The sequence below is a fragment of the Schistocerca serialis genome, chromosome 3 (genome assembly GCF_023864345.2).
Source record: "Schistocerca serialis cubense isolate TAMUIC-IGC-003099 chromosome 3, iqSchSeri2.2, whole genome shotgun sequence".
Lineage (NCBI taxonomy): Eukaryota > Metazoa > Arthropoda > Insecta > Orthoptera > Acrididae > Schistocerca > Schistocerca serialis.
The window spans coordinates 782945708-782968023 of NC_064640.1; the positions used below are offsets into that span (position 1 = coordinate 782945708).

The following is a 22316-nucleotide window of genomic DNA, read 5'->3' on the forward strand; positions in this document are numbered from 1 at the left end:
CATTTGATTACTACAGTATCATCAGAAGGTTATTCTACTAGACTCTCTCATACCTTTCTCTTTCTGCTTGCTTGCCATATATATATAATGGTGGAGATTGAAAAGAATTGCATAGACCATCTGTCGTACAGGGCGGAATACCAAGTGTATGCTTGGCAAATCTTTGTGATTCTCATCTTCCATCAGCACTGGCAACTTTATCTCACCCTGCAATAAAAGTAAAAGAAGTCTCCAAAGAAAGGAAAAAAAATTGTCTCATACATCTTAACAATTTCATTAACTGTAATTCTACCATTACCCCAAAATGACTCTGTATGACACTAAATTTAACCTAACGATACTCGCAGAACACAATTCTGAAGCACACGCTTGTACCTCACACTTCAATACAGGAATTTTTTATTTGAAACTGGAAATTCATTATAGTAATGAATAGTTCCAGATAATATTTAGGTAGCTGTAGCGACAACAGTGAGCATTTGTAAGAGAATGCTGTCTAGGGTGTGGTGCAGAAACAGTATGGAGATGGACAGAGAGAGAAATGGGAAGGAAGGTAGGAGGGGGAGATAGGATATAAAGTTCGTTTTGAGTACGCTGATGAAGTTTTGTTGGGAAGCCCTTGCACATCCTCCATACAGTCCCAATCCCCCCCCCCCCCCCCAATGAGATTTCCATATTTTTGGAACCCTGAATAAAGGCATCTGTTGCCATCGATTTACTTTGGAGGAGTAGGTGCATGCCTGGGTACAATCATGGTCCTGCAGGCAACCACAAACATTTTTCCACAATAACACTGACCACCTTGTCTCACGGTGGTAATGCATTAACTCTTATGGTGATTATTTTTGAAATAATAACCCGTTTCTTACTTCTTTCCATTTGTCTTGTTTTCATTACTTGCGTCTCGTGACCCACTGGTCGCGATGCTGATTGGATGAAAGTTAAATTCATGACATCATATACATTAGCCAATAATAAGTGTAGGTAAGATCTGAGCGAACGCAACATCTCTGCTACACTCATTCTCGTGTTCACACTTGATGTGAGCAAATATCTTTGCACATTGTGAGACCGAGTTATTTCGTTGAAATGGTTGGTTCTGTTGCATGTTATGTATGTGATAGAGAATATTCAGTGAGAAAGCATTTGAATGCTCATTTGAGAAATGTGCATAAAATACAGGCAGATGAATAAGCTACGATAAAGTGCTCAAAAAGTGGCTACTGCTTTAAATGTAATTTTTTGGGTAAGATGCGACTACATGTGGAGCAGGAGCACATGGTTGAGATGGTAAAAGAAATTAGTGAATTCCACATGAAAGACGGTAAGTTAAGTGTACTCTGCCTATTTAAATTATCATCATCCATTGTTGATTATTACGTACTTGCCTGACCCGTGGCTGTTAGCTCTTGTTTTTGTTGGTCAACAGAACATGTGCTTATTTGAAAGCCTGAAAAGATGCATTTCACATAAACTGTATACTTACTGTATGTTAGATTAAGTGTAGGTTAAATTGTTGCAAAAAATCACACTAGTAACTGATTGGTGTCAGTAATTCATGAGAGTCTAACAGTGCAGTTTTTTTTACTCCTACTGTTTACTTTGTACTTGTTGAATCTGAATGTAATTGTTTTTCCATCAATGCTTTTATTTTAGACTTTCTGAAGTGGAAGTCTGAGAAGGATAGGAAAAACAAAAAGTAGTTTTGTATCTCATTATGGCACTAAGCATTTAAAAGATGGCACTGCAAAAACCACCTTTATGTGCCACAGATGTGGCACATTTTCATCGAAGTCAAGTGGCAAAATGTTGTGTAGGTCTCAGAGTACTTGCAAGATGTGGAACCATCGCTTTGCTGCCATAAAGTTTCACGAAGAAGAAAGTGGAATTTTTAGTGTCATTTACTACAGAACACATTTCAGCCACGACCAGAACATTGCCTTTCTGCATCTCAGTTGTTCTGATAGAGAAGCCATCACTGGTGAGTATTACCTTAATTGTAGAATTTTGCTGTCCTTTCAGTGATCCCCAAGTACAATGGTCAAACTTGATTAAAATATGGCGTGAAAGTTTCAGAATCCATTGTCAGGCTTGCTTTTAGTTACATGCAGTTGACTTTTACTTTTTTGCAGCGAAGGAACATTGTTTTTTACTGTTGAAAAATGAATATTGTTATGGATATGTGATCTGGAGCAAAAGGTGAGAATATATTGATTGGCAGTTCATATGAATACAATTTGTGATGGTAGCATGAATGCAGTTGCAAAAGACCAGATTTTGTGATCCATATTGACCACAATAATGGTGATTGTAATGCCATGTACTTGGGTGTGTGGAAGCAGGTGTCATGCATTACAGTAATGCATGTGTGGAAGTAAGTTCTGAAATATTTATGTATTGCCTTGCGTTATTGCATATGTCATAGTAACCTATTTAAGAATAGATCACTAATGCATCTTCATAGACTATAGGCAATACATTTATTTTTTCTTGTCCAGCATGTTAAACATGTTGGCTCAGGGCATCTGCAACTGCAATAATGGATTTGACACTAGATGATAGCATCAATTACTACAATGCTCTGACATGTACTTGTAGACCTCATAACCATATGAAAATAGCCTTGGTAACTGAAACTGAGAAATATCGCATTGCAACTGGTGCTGTAATCTGGTCTCAGTTTATTCTTCCATTCCCAGTGTGTTAATGACATCTTCAGTACTGTTGGAAGGGCACACTGAATATACTGTCAAGCCATTTGTTAAACTATCCAGTATATAAGTATTTAGCAACTGTTATATTGCATGAATTTATTTCATTGGGGGTGGTTAACTGCAAGTGTTCTTTCTGCATACTGTCTGCATGTACACACTCGGAATTGGCCTCTTTGTAGTTGGAGTAATTTTAAAATGTTGCAGGTAAAATTGCTGAAGGGGTCACTTTCCAGAGAATTCTGGATGATGTGTGGGACTCAATTCATACTAGCGGAGTGGAGAGGCTGCATCTCCTGACTCGGCATGACCTTCATAACATTAAAAGAGACTTTGCCATTGGTGATTATCAGCAGCATAACACTGACGAAGTCAGTGTTAGTATGTGGTTGGAGAAAATGAAAGATTGTGTTCTCCTCTATAAGAAAGAAGCTGAGGCCAGGGAAGATTTTGACAGCACTGACTTGGTGATAGTGTTAATGACTGACTACCAGAAAAAGTTATTACAGAGATTTGGACAAAATATTGTATGTGGAGACTCCACACATTGTACAAATGTTTACAAGTTGTTGGTGACCACATTGTTAGTGGTAGATGATTTTGGTTCACGTATGCCTGGAGCATTCTGTGTTTCAAATCGGGAGACTACTTCCATAATGACTCATTTCTTTAGTGCTGCGAAAGAGAGCTGCCATCATAAAAATGTCTGTATTCATGTCTGACGACACTAATACTTTCCACAGTGCATGGACATGAGTCATGGAACCTGCAGAAAATAATCTGCTGTGCATCTGGCACACACACCGCAGCTGGCAGAATAATTTGAAGAAAGTCCATGGCAATGAAGAAAATAAAGCATTTGTGTACAAGGCTCTTCGTACACTGCTTGAAGAAGCAGACACAGACAACTTTAATGAGCTGCTGGAGTCGTTCGTCGGGCAGCTGTAAGCAGATGAAGGTACAAGAGACTTCGGTGTATATTTCTCTTCAAGTCACTTATCTCGGCCTCAGCAGCGGGCATACTGTCACCATCACAATCTGGGTATAAATATAAATATGCACCTTGAAGCAATGCATAGAGTTTTAAAATACTGTTATCCAGAGGGAAAAACAACAATAGACTTGACAAACTACTTTTTGTGTTGATGAAATTAGTGTGCGACAAACTGTGTGCTCGAATGGTTAAACCGTATAAGGGTGGCCATTCATATAGGATTAATGTTATCCTGGTTCGTCACAAAGCTTCTTGTAAAAAGGAGAGTGACATAACAGTCAATACTGATGGCACAAAGTTTCATGTGAAATTCCAAACAAATTGTGGTGTAACACATACCTTGATTTGAAATAAAATTGAATGTAAATTGGAGTGCAAGTTGAAATGTTCCAAATGTAATATATGTATACATGCTTTCAGTTGTTCCTGTGTGGACAGTTTAATTCATTTGAACATATGCAAACACATTCATGCAGTGTCAATGATGTATGCATTATATTCCAGTGCCACATTTACACCAACTGAAGCAACAGTGACAGAAGAGGCTTCTGCAATTTTGTGTTCACTGCAAACAAATACTAATGATCACGAGAACACATCTCTGGCCCGAGAACTAATGTCCACAGAAATCTTGAAGTCAGTGCAGAAAGATGTAGCTCATTCACTGTTACTTTTTCAATCAGACTGCAGGGAAGCTCCACAATGCCCCAGCAATGAGAGGGTAAAAGTTCAACGAAGACCTGGTAAATGTAACAAACAGCCAAAGGGCAGTTTGAAGACACCAACCCTTGCTGAAAAAGCAAATACTGTTTTGGCACTGAGGCAGCCTGAAAGTGAAATATTAAAAGTTCACATTGATTCTGACCATAATTACTGTCACCAGTAAGTTTTACGTGTGTGTGTGTGTGTGTGTGTGTGTGTGTGTGTGTGTGTGTGTGTGTGTGTGTGTGTGTGTGTGTAGGCGCGCACGCGCGCGCTTCTGAACATTCGACGGTTTGTAGGACTACTGGGTAAACTCGCCATGTAAAACAAAGAGTAACGCATTGTGCTTGGTACCCATGTTGGTGATGCGGAAACCCAAGTGATATTGATAAAGAAAATAAACTTCTTTGCAATTTTTTTTTCAATTGATACCTTTATCCTTTTATTTGCATGTGTAATTAAAACCTTTATTTGAAATACTACTCGATTACATTAAAATGAGTTATTGTGTAACTAGTGGAGAAAATTTAGATGTGTCTGCAGAGCAGTGTGTTTGGCATGAATTTGAAGCCCCTTATCACATGATGGACCAAACTCTGTTGTAACAATATATTGCAAAATAAAAATGCTTTATAACAATTAAAAGATATTTTTCACTTCCGAAACACATTTCAATTCGGTTCATTACTAAGAGTTCAACAGAAAAAATTCAGTGCACTTAAGCTAAGTATCTGATGCTCCCCTATATTTATTTAATGGCTCTGAATGTGGCCACTTCCTGAAAAATTTTGTACTGGCATTCCAACAGTAGTTATTGACCAAGGAAATTTGAGGCAAAGAATTTCACACATTGTTCAGTATGAGGAAACAAGGTTTCTACATCACCCAAGGTGCAATTACTGAGCAGGGCAGTGCAGTTAGTATTATTTACAGAATGTTTATAATTGTAAATACAAGTGGGACACTTTTCTTTACTACAATTAATTATTTCCTTTTCAGTATCATTCCATGCTGTTTTAGAATTATTTTTAGAGTTTACAGTCTCATGTGCTTCACTTCTAGCAATTATATTTTTAGATTTATACACCTTTCCTTGTCTTCGGTACCTTTTGAGATTCATCTTTCAGAATAAAAGTTTTCACGTAGATTGCAATGCTTAGTTGGCAGAATTTACCAACCAGTAGGTAGCAAAGAGGAAAACCAAACTATTTTGGAGTCTTTCACCCAATTTTTATTGGTACAGAAAATGCTGTAACTGGTTCTTTGTAGTCAGTACAGCAGTTATTTTAAGTTGGCCTTTAAGAGACGTTACAGTAATGTGGAGAATAATTTAATCATTGCTGCATAAAGGTATTTCCATTTTACTGGGCCTTAACTGTGCACTTGCTTTCCTGGGTATTCTTTACTACAAGTTGTGAGTGATTTTTTTTTTTATAAACAATAGATGTGTCTGAGCTGTAGTAACTGTACTCACAGTAAAGATGCATTTCACCTGTTTTTTGTTCACACTTCACTGATGAGAACACCTCATTCCTGTTTTTGCAGTTTTAGAGTATTTTTCAGAGTGAAAGTGGAATTTGCATTTGGTACGCTTGTCACTTTCTTCCTTTGTTCATTTTATTTAGCTACACATATCTCTCAACCTGATATGCTTCAAATGTAAGAATTTTACATCAAAATGTACACTATGCTGCTAGGAAATTGAGAGCAATAGAAGTACTAATTGATTCTGAGACACCAGAGATTATGTGTGAACATGGACTGGAAGAAAATGTAATCAAGACGTACAACCTTCTTCCATTTGATAGATGAAGTTTTCCATTTGTAAGGTATGCGACCCTTCAGACTTTGCATGTAGTAATTCCATGGAAACGTCTTGATTAAAAAAAAAAAATGGTTCAAATGACTCTGACAAGGAAACCTCCCCATTGCACCCCCGTCAGATTTAGTTATAAGTTGGCGCAGTGGATAGGCCTTGAAAAACTGAACACAGATCAATCGAGAAAACAGGAAGAAGTTATGTGGAAGTATGAAAAAAAAATAAGCAAAATATACAAACTGAGTAGTCCATGCTAAGATAGGCAACATCTCTGAGAATATGCGCTCATGAGCGCCATGGTCCCCCGTGGTTAGCGTGAGCAACTGCAGTAGGAGAGGTCCTTGGATCAAGTCTTCCCTCGAGTGAAAATTTTAATTTTTTATTTTCAGACAATTATTATCTGTCCGTTCGTTCATTGACGTCTCTGTTCACTGTAACAAGTTTAGTGTCTGTGTTTTGCGACCGCACCGCTAAACCGTGCGATTAATAGACGAAAGGACGTGCCTATCCAATGGGAACCGAAAAAGTTTGATCGCAAGGTCAATCGTCAACCGATTCCTCCACAGGAAAACACGTCTGATACATTCTATACGACACTGGTGACGGCATGTGCGTCACATGACAGGAATATGTTGTCGACCCACCTAACCTGTACACTTGGTGAATGGGTAAAAAGATTCTTCTACCTTGCCCGATTTAGGTTTTCTTGTGGATGTGATAATCACTCCCAAAAAAGTGATCGCATCGGATGGACAGATAATAATTGTCTGAAAATAAAAAATTTAAATTTTCACTCGAGGGAAGATTTGAGCCAAGGACATCTCGTACTGCAGCTGCTCACACTAACCACGGGACCACAGCGCTCGTGAGCTAAGGCTGTCCTTGATGTTGCATATCATGTGCATAGACTATTCAGTTTGTATATTTTGCTTATTTTTTTTCATACTTCCATACAACTTCTTCCTCTTTTCTCGATTGATCTGTGTTCAGTTTTTCAAGGTCTATCCACTGTGCCAACTTATAACTAAATCTGAGGGGGGGTGCGATGGGGAGGTTCCCTTGTGAGCACTAGGGAACTTAACTTCTGAGGTCATCAGTCACCTAGAACTTAGAACTACTTAAACCTAACTAACCTAAAGACATCACACACATCCATGCCCGAGGCAGGATTCGAACCTGTGAGCGTAGCGGTTGCACGGTTCCAGAATGTAGTGCCTACAACCGCTCGACCACTCTGGCCGGCGATTGATAAAAACTTTATGTATGATGGGTTTTGAGTCACCATCAAATAATTGTGACAAATTTACACAAAAGACAATACGAAAGCTAATACATAATAATTATGAGGCCAAAGTAACATCAGGAATGGAAATACATACTGGGTACAAGTACTTACAGTGTGCTTAGGCAGGCTCACATAAGTTAGCAATACAAGAAAAACACACACTCTCATATGCAATTGCTGTTAGACAACATTTGCAACAAAAGATATTATCTGGGAACTTCATGTCAGGCTGAAGACAGCAGACTCGAGGGTTGTATTGTTTTAACTTGGTGCCAGATGGCGTTGATGTCAAAGATTGAGACAAACTAAGACATGGCTTTTATAATACACAAAACAATGTAAATATTCCAGTCACATTTTTGAATACAAGAGACTTGCATTTTTCAGTGGACAGGGACATAAGGGAGGCAGAGTTGCTATATATTTAAACAAAAAGGTAAAGGATGCCACTTTGTGGAAAGACAGAAACATACAGAAATTGTCTTGAAGCAGCAGTTATACAGTGAAAGGAAGAAGAGCTTAATACTAGGGCAGTACTGATCTCCAAGTTGTTAGGTAAGATGTTTTCTGAAGTAACCTCATGCACTACTAGAAAAGGATATCAGAGAATTCACTTACATAATAGTAGTTGGTGAACACTAGAAGGCAGTTCTCATTCAAGGGACTTATATGATCTAATCAAAACTTAACCTAAATTGTAGTGAGGGCGGGAGGGGGAACTGCTATATGGGATGCTGCTGTTCCACCATTAGCAACAATGGTAGATCATGTCATCAGTCTATATAAAAAGTTCAGGTATTAAATATTAATTTCAGATCATTGCAACCTGTCAACAGAAATTATGGACAAACCAAAACACAATGCATTTACATTTATGGATGTAAGACACATTAAAAAACTAAAGATGTTACATTTAGCTCAGAAAAATGGAGTAATAATAATAAAATTTTATTGCCATTCAGCTTATTAAAGCAATGGACAAAGTCAAGAGCATACATTTCCCAATGTACTTTAGTTTGTGTGAAAAAAGTAGAAACCACAAGTTACCAAGCAGTACTTTCATCTTTAAAAAATTCAACAACAGTTTAAAAAGGATTGTTTACTAGTAAATTACACAATTTGGCTTTAAAAATATTTACATGGAATTCTTTAAAATCTTTGCTTAGTCTGTTAAACATCCTCAGTCCAAGGACTAGGTACGAGTTTTGTGATTTACATAGTCTATGATGTGGCATGTCTACACATGTTCTGTTTCTAGTATCATAGCTATGAATATCACTTCTCAATACAAATTTTGAAACATTGTTTCTAATGTAGTACAACAGAACATTATAAATGAATATGTTTACTACTGTAACACATTGCAATTTGATGAACAGAGGTTTACAGTGTTGTCATTTACTGGAATCAGTAATTACTCTCAATACTTTCTTATGCAAAAGTAAAATATCATTTGTGTAACGATTACTACCCCACAATAAAATTCCATATGATATAATGCTTTGGAAGAAAGCAAAATATGCTGATCTCACATAGTTATCTGGAACATATCTTTTTAAATTTCTTATTACATAAATAGGTCTTATAAGTCTACCTGATATATTTTTGATGTGTGTTTCCCAGGTCAATTTGCTGTCAGCAGTAACACCTAAAATTTCAACAGTTTCTAGTTCATGGTGGTCAGGGATCTCCTTCAAGCTAACGTAAAGTTCCTGGGTTTTACTTTCATTTCGCAAGAAACCATTCGCTCTGAACCATAATGAAGATTGAGCCATGGTATTTTTAGTCAATATTTTCAGTGGGGCTAGATTTGTGCTTTTATTTAGAAAAGTTGAGTCACTGGCATATAATATTGTGTGAGAATTTATGAATAAAGATAGATCATTAATCATTCTCTTCTTCTCACAGCATTACAACCCTGTGTGGGTTTTACCCTCATCAAAAAGTTTCTTCCATTCTGCCCTCTCCAGCACCGTTTTCTTCCCTATCATCTATCCACTGTTTTCATGGCTTCCTCACTATCTTCTTCCGGTTGGCCTCCATTAAAAATCTTTTTTGTTGTTCTTCCAGTATCCATCCTGAGGACATGCCCAAACCAGGCTATTCTTCTACTTTTATTCTTATGATGTCAGCTCCTTGTATGAGGTGGTCCAGCTCAGCATTCGTTCTAGATCTCCAGAAACCATTATTATCCTGAACTGCCCCAAAGATCTTACACAGCACTCTACGTTCAAATATCCTGAACTGTTGCTCATCAACACTCGTTAGCATCCAAGTTTCACATCCATAGGTTACAAATGGCCTGATCAAGACCTAGTATAGTTGCAGCTTCAACTGCCTATTTAATAACCTAGAGGCCAACAACTTCTTAAATGTGGGAGCTTCTATAACCCCTTCGGATGTGCAGTTTTATTTCAGTTGACATGGAATTTGTGCTGTTAATACTAGAGCCCAAAAAGTAAAAGTTCTGCACATGTTCAAAATTGAAACCATCTGCTGATAAGTCTATCCAAGGTATTATTTTCCTTCCTGGTGAAATTCATGTACTTAGCCTTTGTTTCATTTATAGAAAGGCCTTTAGGTCCTGGGGCTTCTTTCATCTCACATATTGTCCTCTCTAGTGTTACCCTTCTTCTACTAACAATTGTTACATCATCAGCATATGCACATATCTGAGTCGACTTTGTGCCTAAGTAACCAGATATCTTAAGCTTCCGCACGGCTGCTTTGAGAGTCAGAATGAAAAGTACTGTAGAGAGTGTGTCCCCTTGCTGACTCCCTTACTAACGCTAAACCAATTGCTCAGTTCTCCATCCACTAGCACTGCAGCCTTGGAACCAGCCAACTTTGCTTGAATAAGTGAGACATACTTCGATGGTATACCAAGCAGCAGCAAATCATTTAGCATTTGTGCTCTATCTAGACTATCAAAGGCCTGCTTGAAGTCTACATAGCTCAATGTTATTTTCACATGTCTTTTCATGTATTTACCTCAACACAAATATTGATATATTAGGCTGAAATCCACACTGATACTCCCACAAATCTCTTCTGCATACGGTGCTAACCTGTTGTGGATAATACTAGAGAAGATCTGATAGGTTACATTCAGCAAGGTAATTCCTTGGCAATTTGAACAGCAGGTCTTGTCTCCTTTATTGTGTATTGGTTGGATTACATCTAAGGTACATTCTTCTGGGATTCTTTCCTGATTCCATATCAACTTAATAAGTTTGTGGATCTGCTTATGAAGATCAGTTACCCCATTTTTTAGCAGTTCTGCAGTTATTTCATCAGTTCCTGTTGCTTTATAGTTTTTTAAACAATGCACTACCTTCCATACTTCCTCTAATGTTGGTCCCTCTATTTCTGGATCCACGGTATAATAGAGTGGTTGCTCATTCCTGGTAGGATTGCCCCCCAAAATTCCCTTGAAATATTCTCTCCATCTGTCCAGAACATCTTGTTTATCTGTTAGCAAATTTCCCTCTTTGTCCTTACAAGCTGTATTTTTGGTTTCTATTCTTGAGTTCCTTCTTTAATTTTCTTGTAGAATTTTCTCCTATTGTAGTGCTGTTCCATCTCCTCTATCTTTCTCTTCATGGCTTCCCTTTTTTTCCTCCTGCATACCCACGCTGCCTCTATTCTCTTTTCTTTACGCAATGCCTGATTTGATCTAGTATTCCATGCAAGCAGTTTGGTCTTGCATCCTTTTTTCTGTTCCACTGCCTGTCTACATTCATCACACTAGTTTTCATTGCTAAGTCTCCTTGCTTCCCCCAGTATTTCATGTGCTGTTGTCCGAATGACATCTTTAATAGAGTTCCATTCTTTGTGTATATCATCTCCACCATCTTTTGTTTGTAACTTCTGTCTCAATCTGTCCGGGTACTCCTGAACAGTAGACCTATCTTTCAGCGGTTCTATATTCCATTTCTTTACTCTGGTACTACTTCCTCTGGCAGCCATGGCAAGTTTGTCTCACTTTGGCTCCTAGTAGGTAATGGTCAGAATCAGAATTAGCTCCTCGGAAAGTGCAAACATTTTCCATATCGGATGCCCACCTCTTTGATATCAATATATGGTCTACTTGGTTTGCTTCATTTGGTCCTGGTATTTTCCATGTCCCTTTGTAGATATTTTTCCTTGGAAAACAGGTATTTACTGCCTTCAACTTCTTTGCAAAAGCAAACTGGACAACCCTCATATCATTATTATAAGTTTCATCATGCAGACTTTCCTTACCAATCACACTTGTGAATGCCTCTTCCTTTCCAAGTTTTGCATTATAGTCGCCAAGAACTATTTTGGGATCATATCCTGGTATTCCATAACACACCTCCTGTAGTTGATCACAGAAGATCCACAGTATCCTCATCTGACTCTTCCACTGGTGCATATTGCCTTTCATATGCAGAGTACATGTTCTTCCATTATATGGGGTGACGGCAATAACTGATCTACACATATCCTTGGACGCTATAAACCCAACTCCCCCCCCCCCCCCCCCCCCCTTGTCTTTTCCTGAATAGTACATCAAGAATTTCTCCTTATAAATCTCTCCTCTTCCCTTCCACCTGATTTACTGCAGTGCAATATCTCCCATTCCATACCTTAGCAAGGTATCAATCCTGTCAACCCTGCACTAAACCCCCAATCTGGAGGACCGGGCTTTCATTTCGGGGTTAGCTCCCCTAGAGGGGTTGACAACCTAGCCTATAGAGTCCCCCCTACCCTATTGTGTGGGACACACTTTGTCTAGCTCCTTAGTCAAGACCACTCTGTCTTGGGTGAGCCTGCCAGTAGCTACGCTACTGCCAGTGCAGCTTTCAACCTCATCAGAGCACACAAACCCTCCCACCCACCACTGAAGGTGCCTACAATAAGGTGGTGTCCCCTGGGAGGGGATCCTTAATCATTAACAGAAACAATAAAGATCCGAGCACAGACCCTTGTGGCTTTCAAGACCTAATATAAACCAAATTTGACTTCTCTCTACCAATGCATACAGCTTGTTGGCAGTTCTCTAGGAAAGATTTAAACATATTTATACTGTTGCCATCAAAGCTGTAACAGAGTATCTTATTCAACAAAGCATTATGCTCTACACAATCAAAAACTCTGCTCAGGTCACAAAACATAGACTGGGCATAGCCCCTAGCCTCGAACACAACTAGGACAAATTTTACTTGGGAATCGAGAGTCAGTTTTGGATTTACCTTTCCTGAACCCAAATTGTTTATCACTGATTACATTTGATTTGTTCAAATGAACAATAATTTTTTTTATACATTATTGTTTGAAAAATTTTAGGGGAAAAAAAAGGAGTTATGGATATGGGCCTACAGCTATTGGGACAGTTCTTTTCACCTTTTTTATATATCGGTGCAACTCTAGAAATTTTTACTTTCTCAGGGAACTTATTTCATCTAGAGACTTATTTACACAATAAGTTAAAGGATAAATTACACAGTCAATAACATCTTTAAACAAATTACATGACAAATAATAGTAATCAACACTAGCTGAAGGTTTGAAATTTTTCCCTATTTTGAGGATAGTACTTGGACACACTCCTGTGAAAGTGCTTGGGAAAGTCTTTTCGAAGCAGTTGTTGCAAGTGCAGTTTCAGGAGGTTTGTTTATTTAACTATTAATTTCTTCAAGAAAACTGGCGGTCTGTGGGTTGGAGCTTGGAGTGTCAGATCCCTTAATTGGACAGGTAGGTTAGAAAATTTAAAAAGGGAAATGGTTAGGTTAAAGCTACATATAGTGGGAATTAGTGACGTTGGTGGCAGGAGGAACAAGACCTCTGGTCAGATGAATACGGGGTTATAAATACAAAATGAAACAGGGTTAATGCAGGAGCAGGTTTAATAATGGAAAAAAAAATAGGGGCACAGATAAGCTACTACAAATACCATAGTGAACGCATTATTGTAGCCAAGGTAGGCACGAAGCCCAGGCCTACCACAGTAGTAAAAGTTTATATGCCAACTTGCTTCACAGATGATGAAGAGATTGAAAAAATGTATGATGTGATAAAAGAAATTATTCAGATAGTGAAGGGAGCTGAAAATTTAATAGTCACGGGGGATTGGAATTTGACAGTAGGAAAAGGAAGAGAAGGAAAAGTAGTACGTGAATATGGAATGGGTGTAAGGAATGAAAGAGGGAGCCGCCTGGTAGAATTTTGTGCAGAGCGTAGCTTAATCATAGCTAACAATTGGTTTAAGAATCATGAAAGAAGATTGTATCTGTGGAAGAGGCCTCGAGACACTGGAAGATTTCAGATACATAATATAATGGTAAGACAGAGATTTACGAACCAGGCTTTAAGTTGTAAGACATTTTCAGGGACAGACGTGGACTCTGGCCACAATTTATTGGTTACGAACTGTAGATTAAAACTGAAAAAACCGCAAAAAGGTGGGAATTTAAGGAGATGGGACCTGGATAAACTGAGATAACCAGAGGTTTTAGAGAGAGCATTAGGGAACGATTGGCAGGAAGGGAGGAAAGAAATACAGTAGAAGAAGAATGGTTAGCTTTGAGGGATGAAATAGTGAAGGCAGCAGAGGATCAAATAGGTAAAAAGATGAGGGCTAGTAGAAATCCTTGGGTAACAAAAGAAATATTGAATTTAATTGATGAAAGGAGAAAATATAAAAATGCAGTAAATGAAGCAGGCAAAAAGGAATACAAATATCTCAGAAATGAGACTGACAGGAAGTGCGAAATGGCTAAGCAGGGATGGCTAGAGGCCAAATGTAAGGATGTAGAGGCATACATCACTAGGGGTAAGATAGATACTGCTTACAGGAAAATTAAAGAGACCTTTGGAGAAAAGAGAATGACCTGTATGAATGTCAAATGCTCAGATAGGAAACCAGTTCTAAGCAAAGAAGGGAAAGCAGAAAAATGGAAGGAGCATACAGAGGGTCTATACAAGGGCAACATACTTGTAGACAATATTGTGGAAATAGAAGAGGACCTAGATGAAAATGAAATGGGAGATATGATACTGGGTGAAGAGTTTGACAGAGCACTGAAAGGCCCCAGAAGTAGTAGACAACATTCCATTAGAACTACTGATAGCCTAGGAAGAGCCATCCATGACAAAACTCTAGCATCTGGTGAGCAAGATGTATGGGACAGGAGAAATACCTCAGATTTCAATAAGAATATAGTAACTCCAATCCCAAAGAAAGCAGGTGTGGAAAAATGTGAAAATTACTTAACTATCAGTTTAATAAGTTATGGATGCAAAACGCTAACACGAATTCTTCACAGATGAATGGAAAAACTGGTAGAAGCCATCCTCGGGTGAGATCACTTTTGATTCCATAGATATGTAGGAACACACGAGGCAATACTGACCCTACGACTTAATCTTAGAAGTTAGATTAAGGAAAGGCAAACCTATGTTTCTAGCATTTGCAGACTTGGAGAAAGCTTTTGACAATGCTGACTGGAATAGCCCCTTTCAAATCCTGAAGGTCGCAGGGGTCAAATACAGGGAACAAAAGGCTATTGACAATTTGTACAGAAACAAGAGTCGAGGGACATTAAAGGGAAGCTGTAGTTGGGAAGGGAGTGAGACAGGGCTGTAGCCTATCCCCAATGTTATTCAATCTGTATATTGAGCAAGCAGTAAAGGAAACAAAAGAAAAGTTAGGAGTAGGAATTAAAATCCATGGAGAAGAAACATAAACTTTGAGGTTTGCAGATGACATTGTAATTCTGCCAGAAACAGCAAAGGACTTCGAAGAGCAGTTGAACAGAATGGACAGTGTCCTGAACAGAAGATGTAAGATCAACATCAACAAAAGCAAAATGAGGATAATGGAATGAAGTCAAATTAAATCAGGTGGTGCTGAGGGAATTAGATTAGGAAATGAGACACTTAAAAGTAGTACACAAGTTTTGCTATTTGGGGAGCAAAATAAATGATGATGGTTGAAGTAGAGAAGATATAAAATTTAGACCGGCTATGGCAAGGAAACAGTATCTGAAGAAGATAAATTTGTTAACATCAAGTATAGATTCAAGTGTCAGGAAGTCTTTCCTGAAAGTATTTGTATGGAGTGTAGCCATGTATGGAAGTGAAACATGGACAATAAATCATTTAGACAAGATGAGAATAGAAGATTTCGAAACGTGGTGCTCCAGAAGAAACCTGAAGATTAGATGGGTAGATCACGTAACTAATGAGGAGATACTGAATAGAACTTGGAAGAGGAATTTGCGGCACAACTTAACTAGAAGAAGGGATTGGCCGGTAGGACACGTTCTGAGGCATCAAGGGATCATCAATTTAGTATTGGAGGGAAGTGTAGCGGGCAAAAATCGTAGAGGAAAACCATGGCATGAATACACTGAGCAGATTCAGAAGGATGTAGGTTGCCGTAGTTACTAGGAGATGAAGAAGCTTGCACAGGATAGAGTTAAGGGGTTATGGCAATATCTTTCTGTTTAGGATAAACAATGGAGTTAATTACACATCCAGTTCCTTGCTTTCTTTCTTTTTTTCCAATGTTTACTATATCATGTAGTTTCCTTGCTTCATAGATTGCCTGCCTGAAACATCCGTATGAGAGAGAGAGAGAGAGAGAGAGAGAGAGAGAGAGAGAGATTACCGCAGATTGCTAAAAGAAATAAAGACCATGTACTTCAAGAAAGCAATTAGCCACTTAATATGGCAAAGACTGTCTGGACTTTTTAGCACAGGCAGAAAAGAAGTACCAACATATTACTTAAAAAGGAAGGAAAGGAATTTTTGGACCCACATTTAATCACTTCCATTTTCTATGAACACAAAATCATATGACAAAATCCCACAAAACAAAAACAATAATATATTTTTTTAAGCAATGTAAATGTAACAGCATGTTTATTCCTGTCCCCACAAATGATATGGAAATATAAAAAAATAATCACATAATGAAAAAAAGAAAAGAATGCAATAGCACTGGATGACATGTATACAAGAGTAGTTAATTACTGTTCAGAGTTTCCAGTAGAGCCACTGACATTTCTAATAAACAAGTGTATGGAAGAATCCCTGAGCCCCTCAAAGCCAACACAGTATTGGGCCAACTGCTTTTCATTCTCTACATAAATGATATGAGTACACTAAAGGGTCCAAATATCATGATACATGCTGGTGGTACAGCTGTTGTAGCTAGTGATAGCACTTAAAATGATCTGGAGGAAAAACTTACTCTGAACACAGAAAATGCAAACCAGTATTTCAGTAGTAACAGTTTGTTCATAAATGGTACACAAACAACGTACATGCAGTTCCAAGGCAGCAGAAATATCCACACTGAAAATATCAGCCTAAAATATGGAAAAACAGACCTACAAGATACAAGTAGCTAAAGTATTTGGGTGAGGTGATAAACCTGGGAAACTAATGTTGATAATGTGTATTCAAAAATCTGTATAATTATTAGCAGTCCTGTAATGTACAACTCTGCTTTTCTTGCTTGTTTCAAGCTGTCATACCCGGCATCATGTAATACAATCTAAGGAGAAATAAACATTAACGTTATCCTTGTTGTTTTATCAAACATCAGATTTGTTTGTGTTACATGTGCCTGTTGTTCATCTATTAATAATGCAGTAACCTCGCATATACAATATGTGTTCGGAAATTATATGACAAACTGTCACGTAAAACAATAATATCGTTAAATTCGTTGCACAATTTTCATACGAGCGTAAGCTGTCTATTCTCTCCGGGGGACACCACCTTGACGAAGCACTGTCCGTGCGGGTGGAGAGGCTTGTGTATCCGCGGGAAGCTGAGGGCTATGCCGAAGGTAGAGGACCTACTGCCAGAAAGGCCTCAGCCAATGGATCAGACTAAGAGTGTCCCACAATGTCCCCTCTTCCCTATCCACTCCTAGTCCTACCCTATTCCATGACCCAACCCAAGGTGTGATGCGATCTGTGCTGAGGGGTGTGTGGCACATGGGAAGATGTGTCGCAAACAGAGCCTCAGGGATACCGGGCGACCTCCCTGAGTAATTAGCCTTACACCGTGTGGGGTATTCGTGGTGTGGACCTTCTAGATCCCCAAATCTCGTGGGACCAACATGGACACAATTACAGAAAAAGAAACTGAGGGGCAAATTGAGACCTCAGATACCCAAACATCGGGGACTGAACCGATGGAAGGCACTTCCACTACTGAATCAGGGTCTAGACCTGAGCCAGAAGTGGGAACTGTAACCGAGAAGCTAGACCAGATTAAGATAAAAGGCTTGTCTGGGGCCCAAAGGAGGAAGCTACTCAGGGAACAGAGGGAAAAGGAAGGGAGAGAATGGCTTCCTAAACACAAATGGAGGAAAGTAAAGGGACTAGAACCCAAGACCCCCAGGAAAAAACTGTCTCAGGTTGGAAGGGACACGCAGACCCCCACAATGTCAAAGACAGCTAAGCGGATAAGGGAGTTATCAAAGACTCCCTCCTCCATGGATAAGAGAGTCCAGAAAAAACCAAGGCAAGAAATAGGGAAACAGACCTATAGTACTGCAGTCTCGGTTTTTAGGATGGCAGTTATCCAGGAAGGTTATCCACTGGTGGCCATTACCTCGCAGCAGGAGGAACTAGTACAGATGGCCCTCTTTGAAAAGATTGGGGGGGGGGGGGGGGGGGGGGGGACGCTGGCCCAGGTTCCAACTTCAGGAGGGTCTATCTAGACCGTGGTGCACTCATTTTTGTCTGTGAGGGGGTGCACACAGTAGAATGGCTCAAGGACAAGGTGCCCGTGATATCCCCGTGGGAAGATGCGAAGCTGCTTGTCACGATGGCAGTGGAGATTCTTAAGACCGCAAAGATATCATTATGGGTACCCAAGATCCTTAAGGAAGTCTTTCCAAAGACTCTGTTTGGGAAAATAGGGGCCCAGAACCCAAAAGTCCCAACAGAAGACTGGAGAGTGATTAACCAGAAGGTTGCTCCGGAAGGACGAACCCTGGTGGTGGAGGTTGGTGAGAAGTCCCTGAAGGTGATGCGGGAGCAGGACCTGAAACTGTTTTTAGGGTTCTTGCAGGTCACCGTCAGGGTTCTCAAAGACCTCATAGATGGCAGTAAGACAGAGCAGATTAATCTGCAGCACAGTAAAGGGGCCTCTGCTGCCCTGAGCCACTGCCTGGGGCGACAGGAAGTGGACGTGGCCCTGATATAAGAACCCTATTTATACAAAGGGGGTGTATCGGGCCTCAGAGGCACTGGAGGTAAGCTGATCTATGCTAGAAATCTAAGAAACTCCAGAACATGCATCTATGTTAGAAACAGCATTTCTTTCATGCCAATGATGGATTTCTGCTCTAGGGACTTAGTGACCATCAAAATGTAGCATTGTGAGGAAGGTATCACGAGGGAAATTGTCTTGGCCTCAGCATACCTTCCTTATGAAGACAGTTCTCCCCCTCCCTTGGAGGTGAGGAGACTGGTATAGACTTGCCATCAGCAAGGTGACCAACTGCTGGTGGGGTGGGACGCCAATGCCCACAACCTAGTGTGGGGCAGCAAGGACACCAACAGTAGAGGTGAGTACCTTCTTGAATTCCTCTTAGCTAACAACTTAGAGGTCCTGAATAGGGGCAATGAACCTAGATTCAGGAATAGCAGAAGGGAAGAAGTAATTGACATAAGATTTGGTTCCATGACGATAGGTAGCTAGGTCAAACACTGGCATGTGGTGTTGGAGCCATCATCATCGGACCACATGTACATTAAATTCAAGGTTGAAATGGGAATCAGACAGATCATGACTTATAGAAATCCCAGGAAAACAGACTGGGAGACATATAGGAGGGATTATCGGAAATTAAAACCATGATAAGGAAGTCAGTAAAATTTGAGGAAGTAGCAGAGGCTGTTACCTCTGCCATAGTGACCTCATATCAAGACAACTGCACAATCACCAGGAAGTGCACAAATAGGAGTGTTCCTTGGTGGAATAACAAATTGGAAACACATAGAAAACAGGTATGGAGATTGTTTAATATTGCGAGACACAAAGGACAATGGGCTAAATATCAAGAGGCTCTTGTCAGTTACAACCTTACAATAAGACAAGCAAAGGGGGCATCCTGGAAGGCATTCTGTGAGGAAGTGGAAGGCACGGCTGCACAAGACAGACTTCACAAGATTCTCACTAGGGTACCAACTAATCTAGGACGTACGTTGAGGGAGGAGGATGGGGAATATACAAAGACAGCACACGAGACGCTGGAATTGCTCCTCAAAACTTACTTTCCTCAATATGCTCTACCGGATAACACAGACCAGTATGTGACCCCAGAGAGACAACGGTTCTCAGACACTTGAAGAGAGGACTGGGAATCGGCCAAGGAGTGTGTGAACTTCAACAAAATCCAGTGGGCAGTGGGAACATTCCAGGCGTTCAAGTCACCTGGCCCAAATGGAATTTTTCCAGCTCTCCTGCAACAGGCAGGAGGAAAGCTTATAATAATCCTATGCATGCTATTTAGGGTTAGCTTAGCAGTAGGAATCATTCCCAATGTTTGGAGGGCAGTGAAGGTTGTCTTCATTCCAAAGCCAGGGAGAATTGATCATACCAAGGCCAAGTATATGAGACCAATCAGTCTGTTCTCCTCCATTCTCAAAACACTGGAAAAACTGGTTAATGTATACGTCAGGGAGAGGAGGCTATTTAGGATCCCTCTAGACCTGAACCAACATGCATACCAACCAGGTAAATCATGTGAAACAGCTCTCCACCAACTCGTCGGGAAGGTGGAAAAAGCACTTCACTTCCAAGAAATAGCCCTTTGCATCTTCCTGGATATCGAGGGGGCCTTTAGTAACACAACCTTCGATTCCATGGTAAGGGCAGCAAAGGTGCATGATCTGGGGACCATTATATGTAGGTGGACCACAGCCATGCTTAGTGGAAGGAAGGTAGAGGCTACCACGATGAATGAAAAGATGGTAATTAAGACCACTAGAGGCTGCACACAAGTAGGAGTTTTGTCTCCTCTATTGTAGAATCTAGTGGTGAACGAACTCATTGAGGAACTAAATTCCAGACAATGCTTCTGCCAAGGATACGCAGATGACCTTGTCATGTTAATACTTGGCAAATTCACTGACACAGTCAGGAATATGGCACAAGGAGGGTTGGACATTGTGCAAAAATGGTGCATTAAACAGGATCTGAGAGTTAATCCTAAGAAGACTGTTGTGATGCCATTTACGAAGAGACATATTCAGCATGCAAGTTGGAATCTAAAGCTCTTCGATGAAACTCTACCTGTGAAGGGGACAGTGAAATATCTAGGGGTAACCTTGGATGAGAAGCTAACTTGGACCCCTCATATTAAGAGTATCTGCTCCAAGGAAAAAAGCACTTTAGTGGGTACTAGGAGGGCTTGTGGCAAAAACCGGGGCCTAAGCCCCAGGGGTATGCACTGGATATACACCACAGTGGTTAGACCTGGGATTTCCTATGGGGCCGTAGTGTGGTGGAAGAAGATAGAACAGCGGATTGCAGCTAAAGAGCTTGCTAAGTTGCAGAGATTGGCCTGCTTAGCCATAACGGGCGGAATTAGCAACACACCAACCGCTGGAATGGAAGCCATGCTGGACATGCCTCTACTTCACCTTTGGGTTAAGATGGAGGCAGCAGCTGGGGCATGCAGACTTAAAACTGGCCGAAACTGGGTCTCATTTGGATATCCAGAATCACACACTAACATAGTGAGTGGGGTAAATATAGGTATGGCTGGGGAAATGCCCGCTGACTATATAATAACTCCTAACTGCTTCGACAAGCCCTACAACATAATAATTGGAAGTAGGGAGCAGTGGGAGAAAACAGTTCGACACTGTACGGGGGACCGATGGGTCGAAAACAGATCAAGCCGTTGGCGCAGGGTTGTATGGGGTTCAGCCAAGTCTGGAGAGCAGCATCTCTCTAGGGAAACTGGCTTCTGTATTCCAAGCCGAAATTACTGCAATCAGGGCATGTGTGGAGGAGAATATGAGTAGGTGCTACAATTATTGTAGCATTTACATCTATTCAGACAGCCAGGCAGCCCTGAAATCATTGGCAGCTCCTGCAACAAGATCTAAGATTGTTGCAGATTGCCACAGGGCTCTGGTGGAGCTAGGGGGAAGCAATAGGGTGTACCTAGGGTGGGTCTCTGGCCACTCAGGGATCTGTGGCAATGAACAAGCTGACAGATTGGCTAGGATGGGTGCAACAACTCCATTTATTGGACCAGAACCTGTCTTGACAATCACCAAGGCTATGATCAAATTAGAACTACGGAACTGGCTTAGGAAACAGCACATAGGATATTGGACCAAGGTCCATAAACAAAAACATGTTAAGGTAATGATGCCCAAGCCAGGTTTCAAAAGAAGCTCGGTAATCCTGGGATTGAACAGGAAAGAGATCCAACTCATGACTGGACTGATGACCGGCCATGGGAACTTCAAAAAACACCTACACACAATGGGTATAATGGAAGACGATCCTAAATGTAGGATCTGTGATGAGAGTGAAGAAACTGCATCACACCTAATCTTTGAATGCATGGCATTGGAGAGTAAAAGATACAGAATCTTCGGGACAACTAGACCTGAAGAAATTGTATCTAACAAAAAACTGGTAGAAGAACTCCTTGCACTATTCAAAAGCACTGGTTGGCTTTACTAGATACACAAGGAGCGATACTGCACAATAAACCTAGTTTTGGTGCGGGCAGTGGCGGGTTAGACCTAAGCTGTTTTAGCTCTCCTGTTAAAATCAAATCAAATCAAA

General features: G+C 40.2%; 1 protein-coding gene across 1 annotated transcript in view; it reads right to left on the reverse strand.

The window, feature by feature from the left end:
* The window catches only part of LOC126471227 (constitutive coactivator of PPAR-gamma-like protein 1 homolog), a 211639-nt gene that overhangs the window by 58310 nt on the left and 131013 nt on the right, over nt 1–22316 (reverse strand). Inside the window, exon 12 of the mRNA XM_050099350.1 lies at nt 54–207. Coding sequence (XP_049955307.1) covers nt 54–207 — 154 coding nt within the window. The remainder of the gene's footprint in view (nt 1–53; nt 208–22316) is intronic.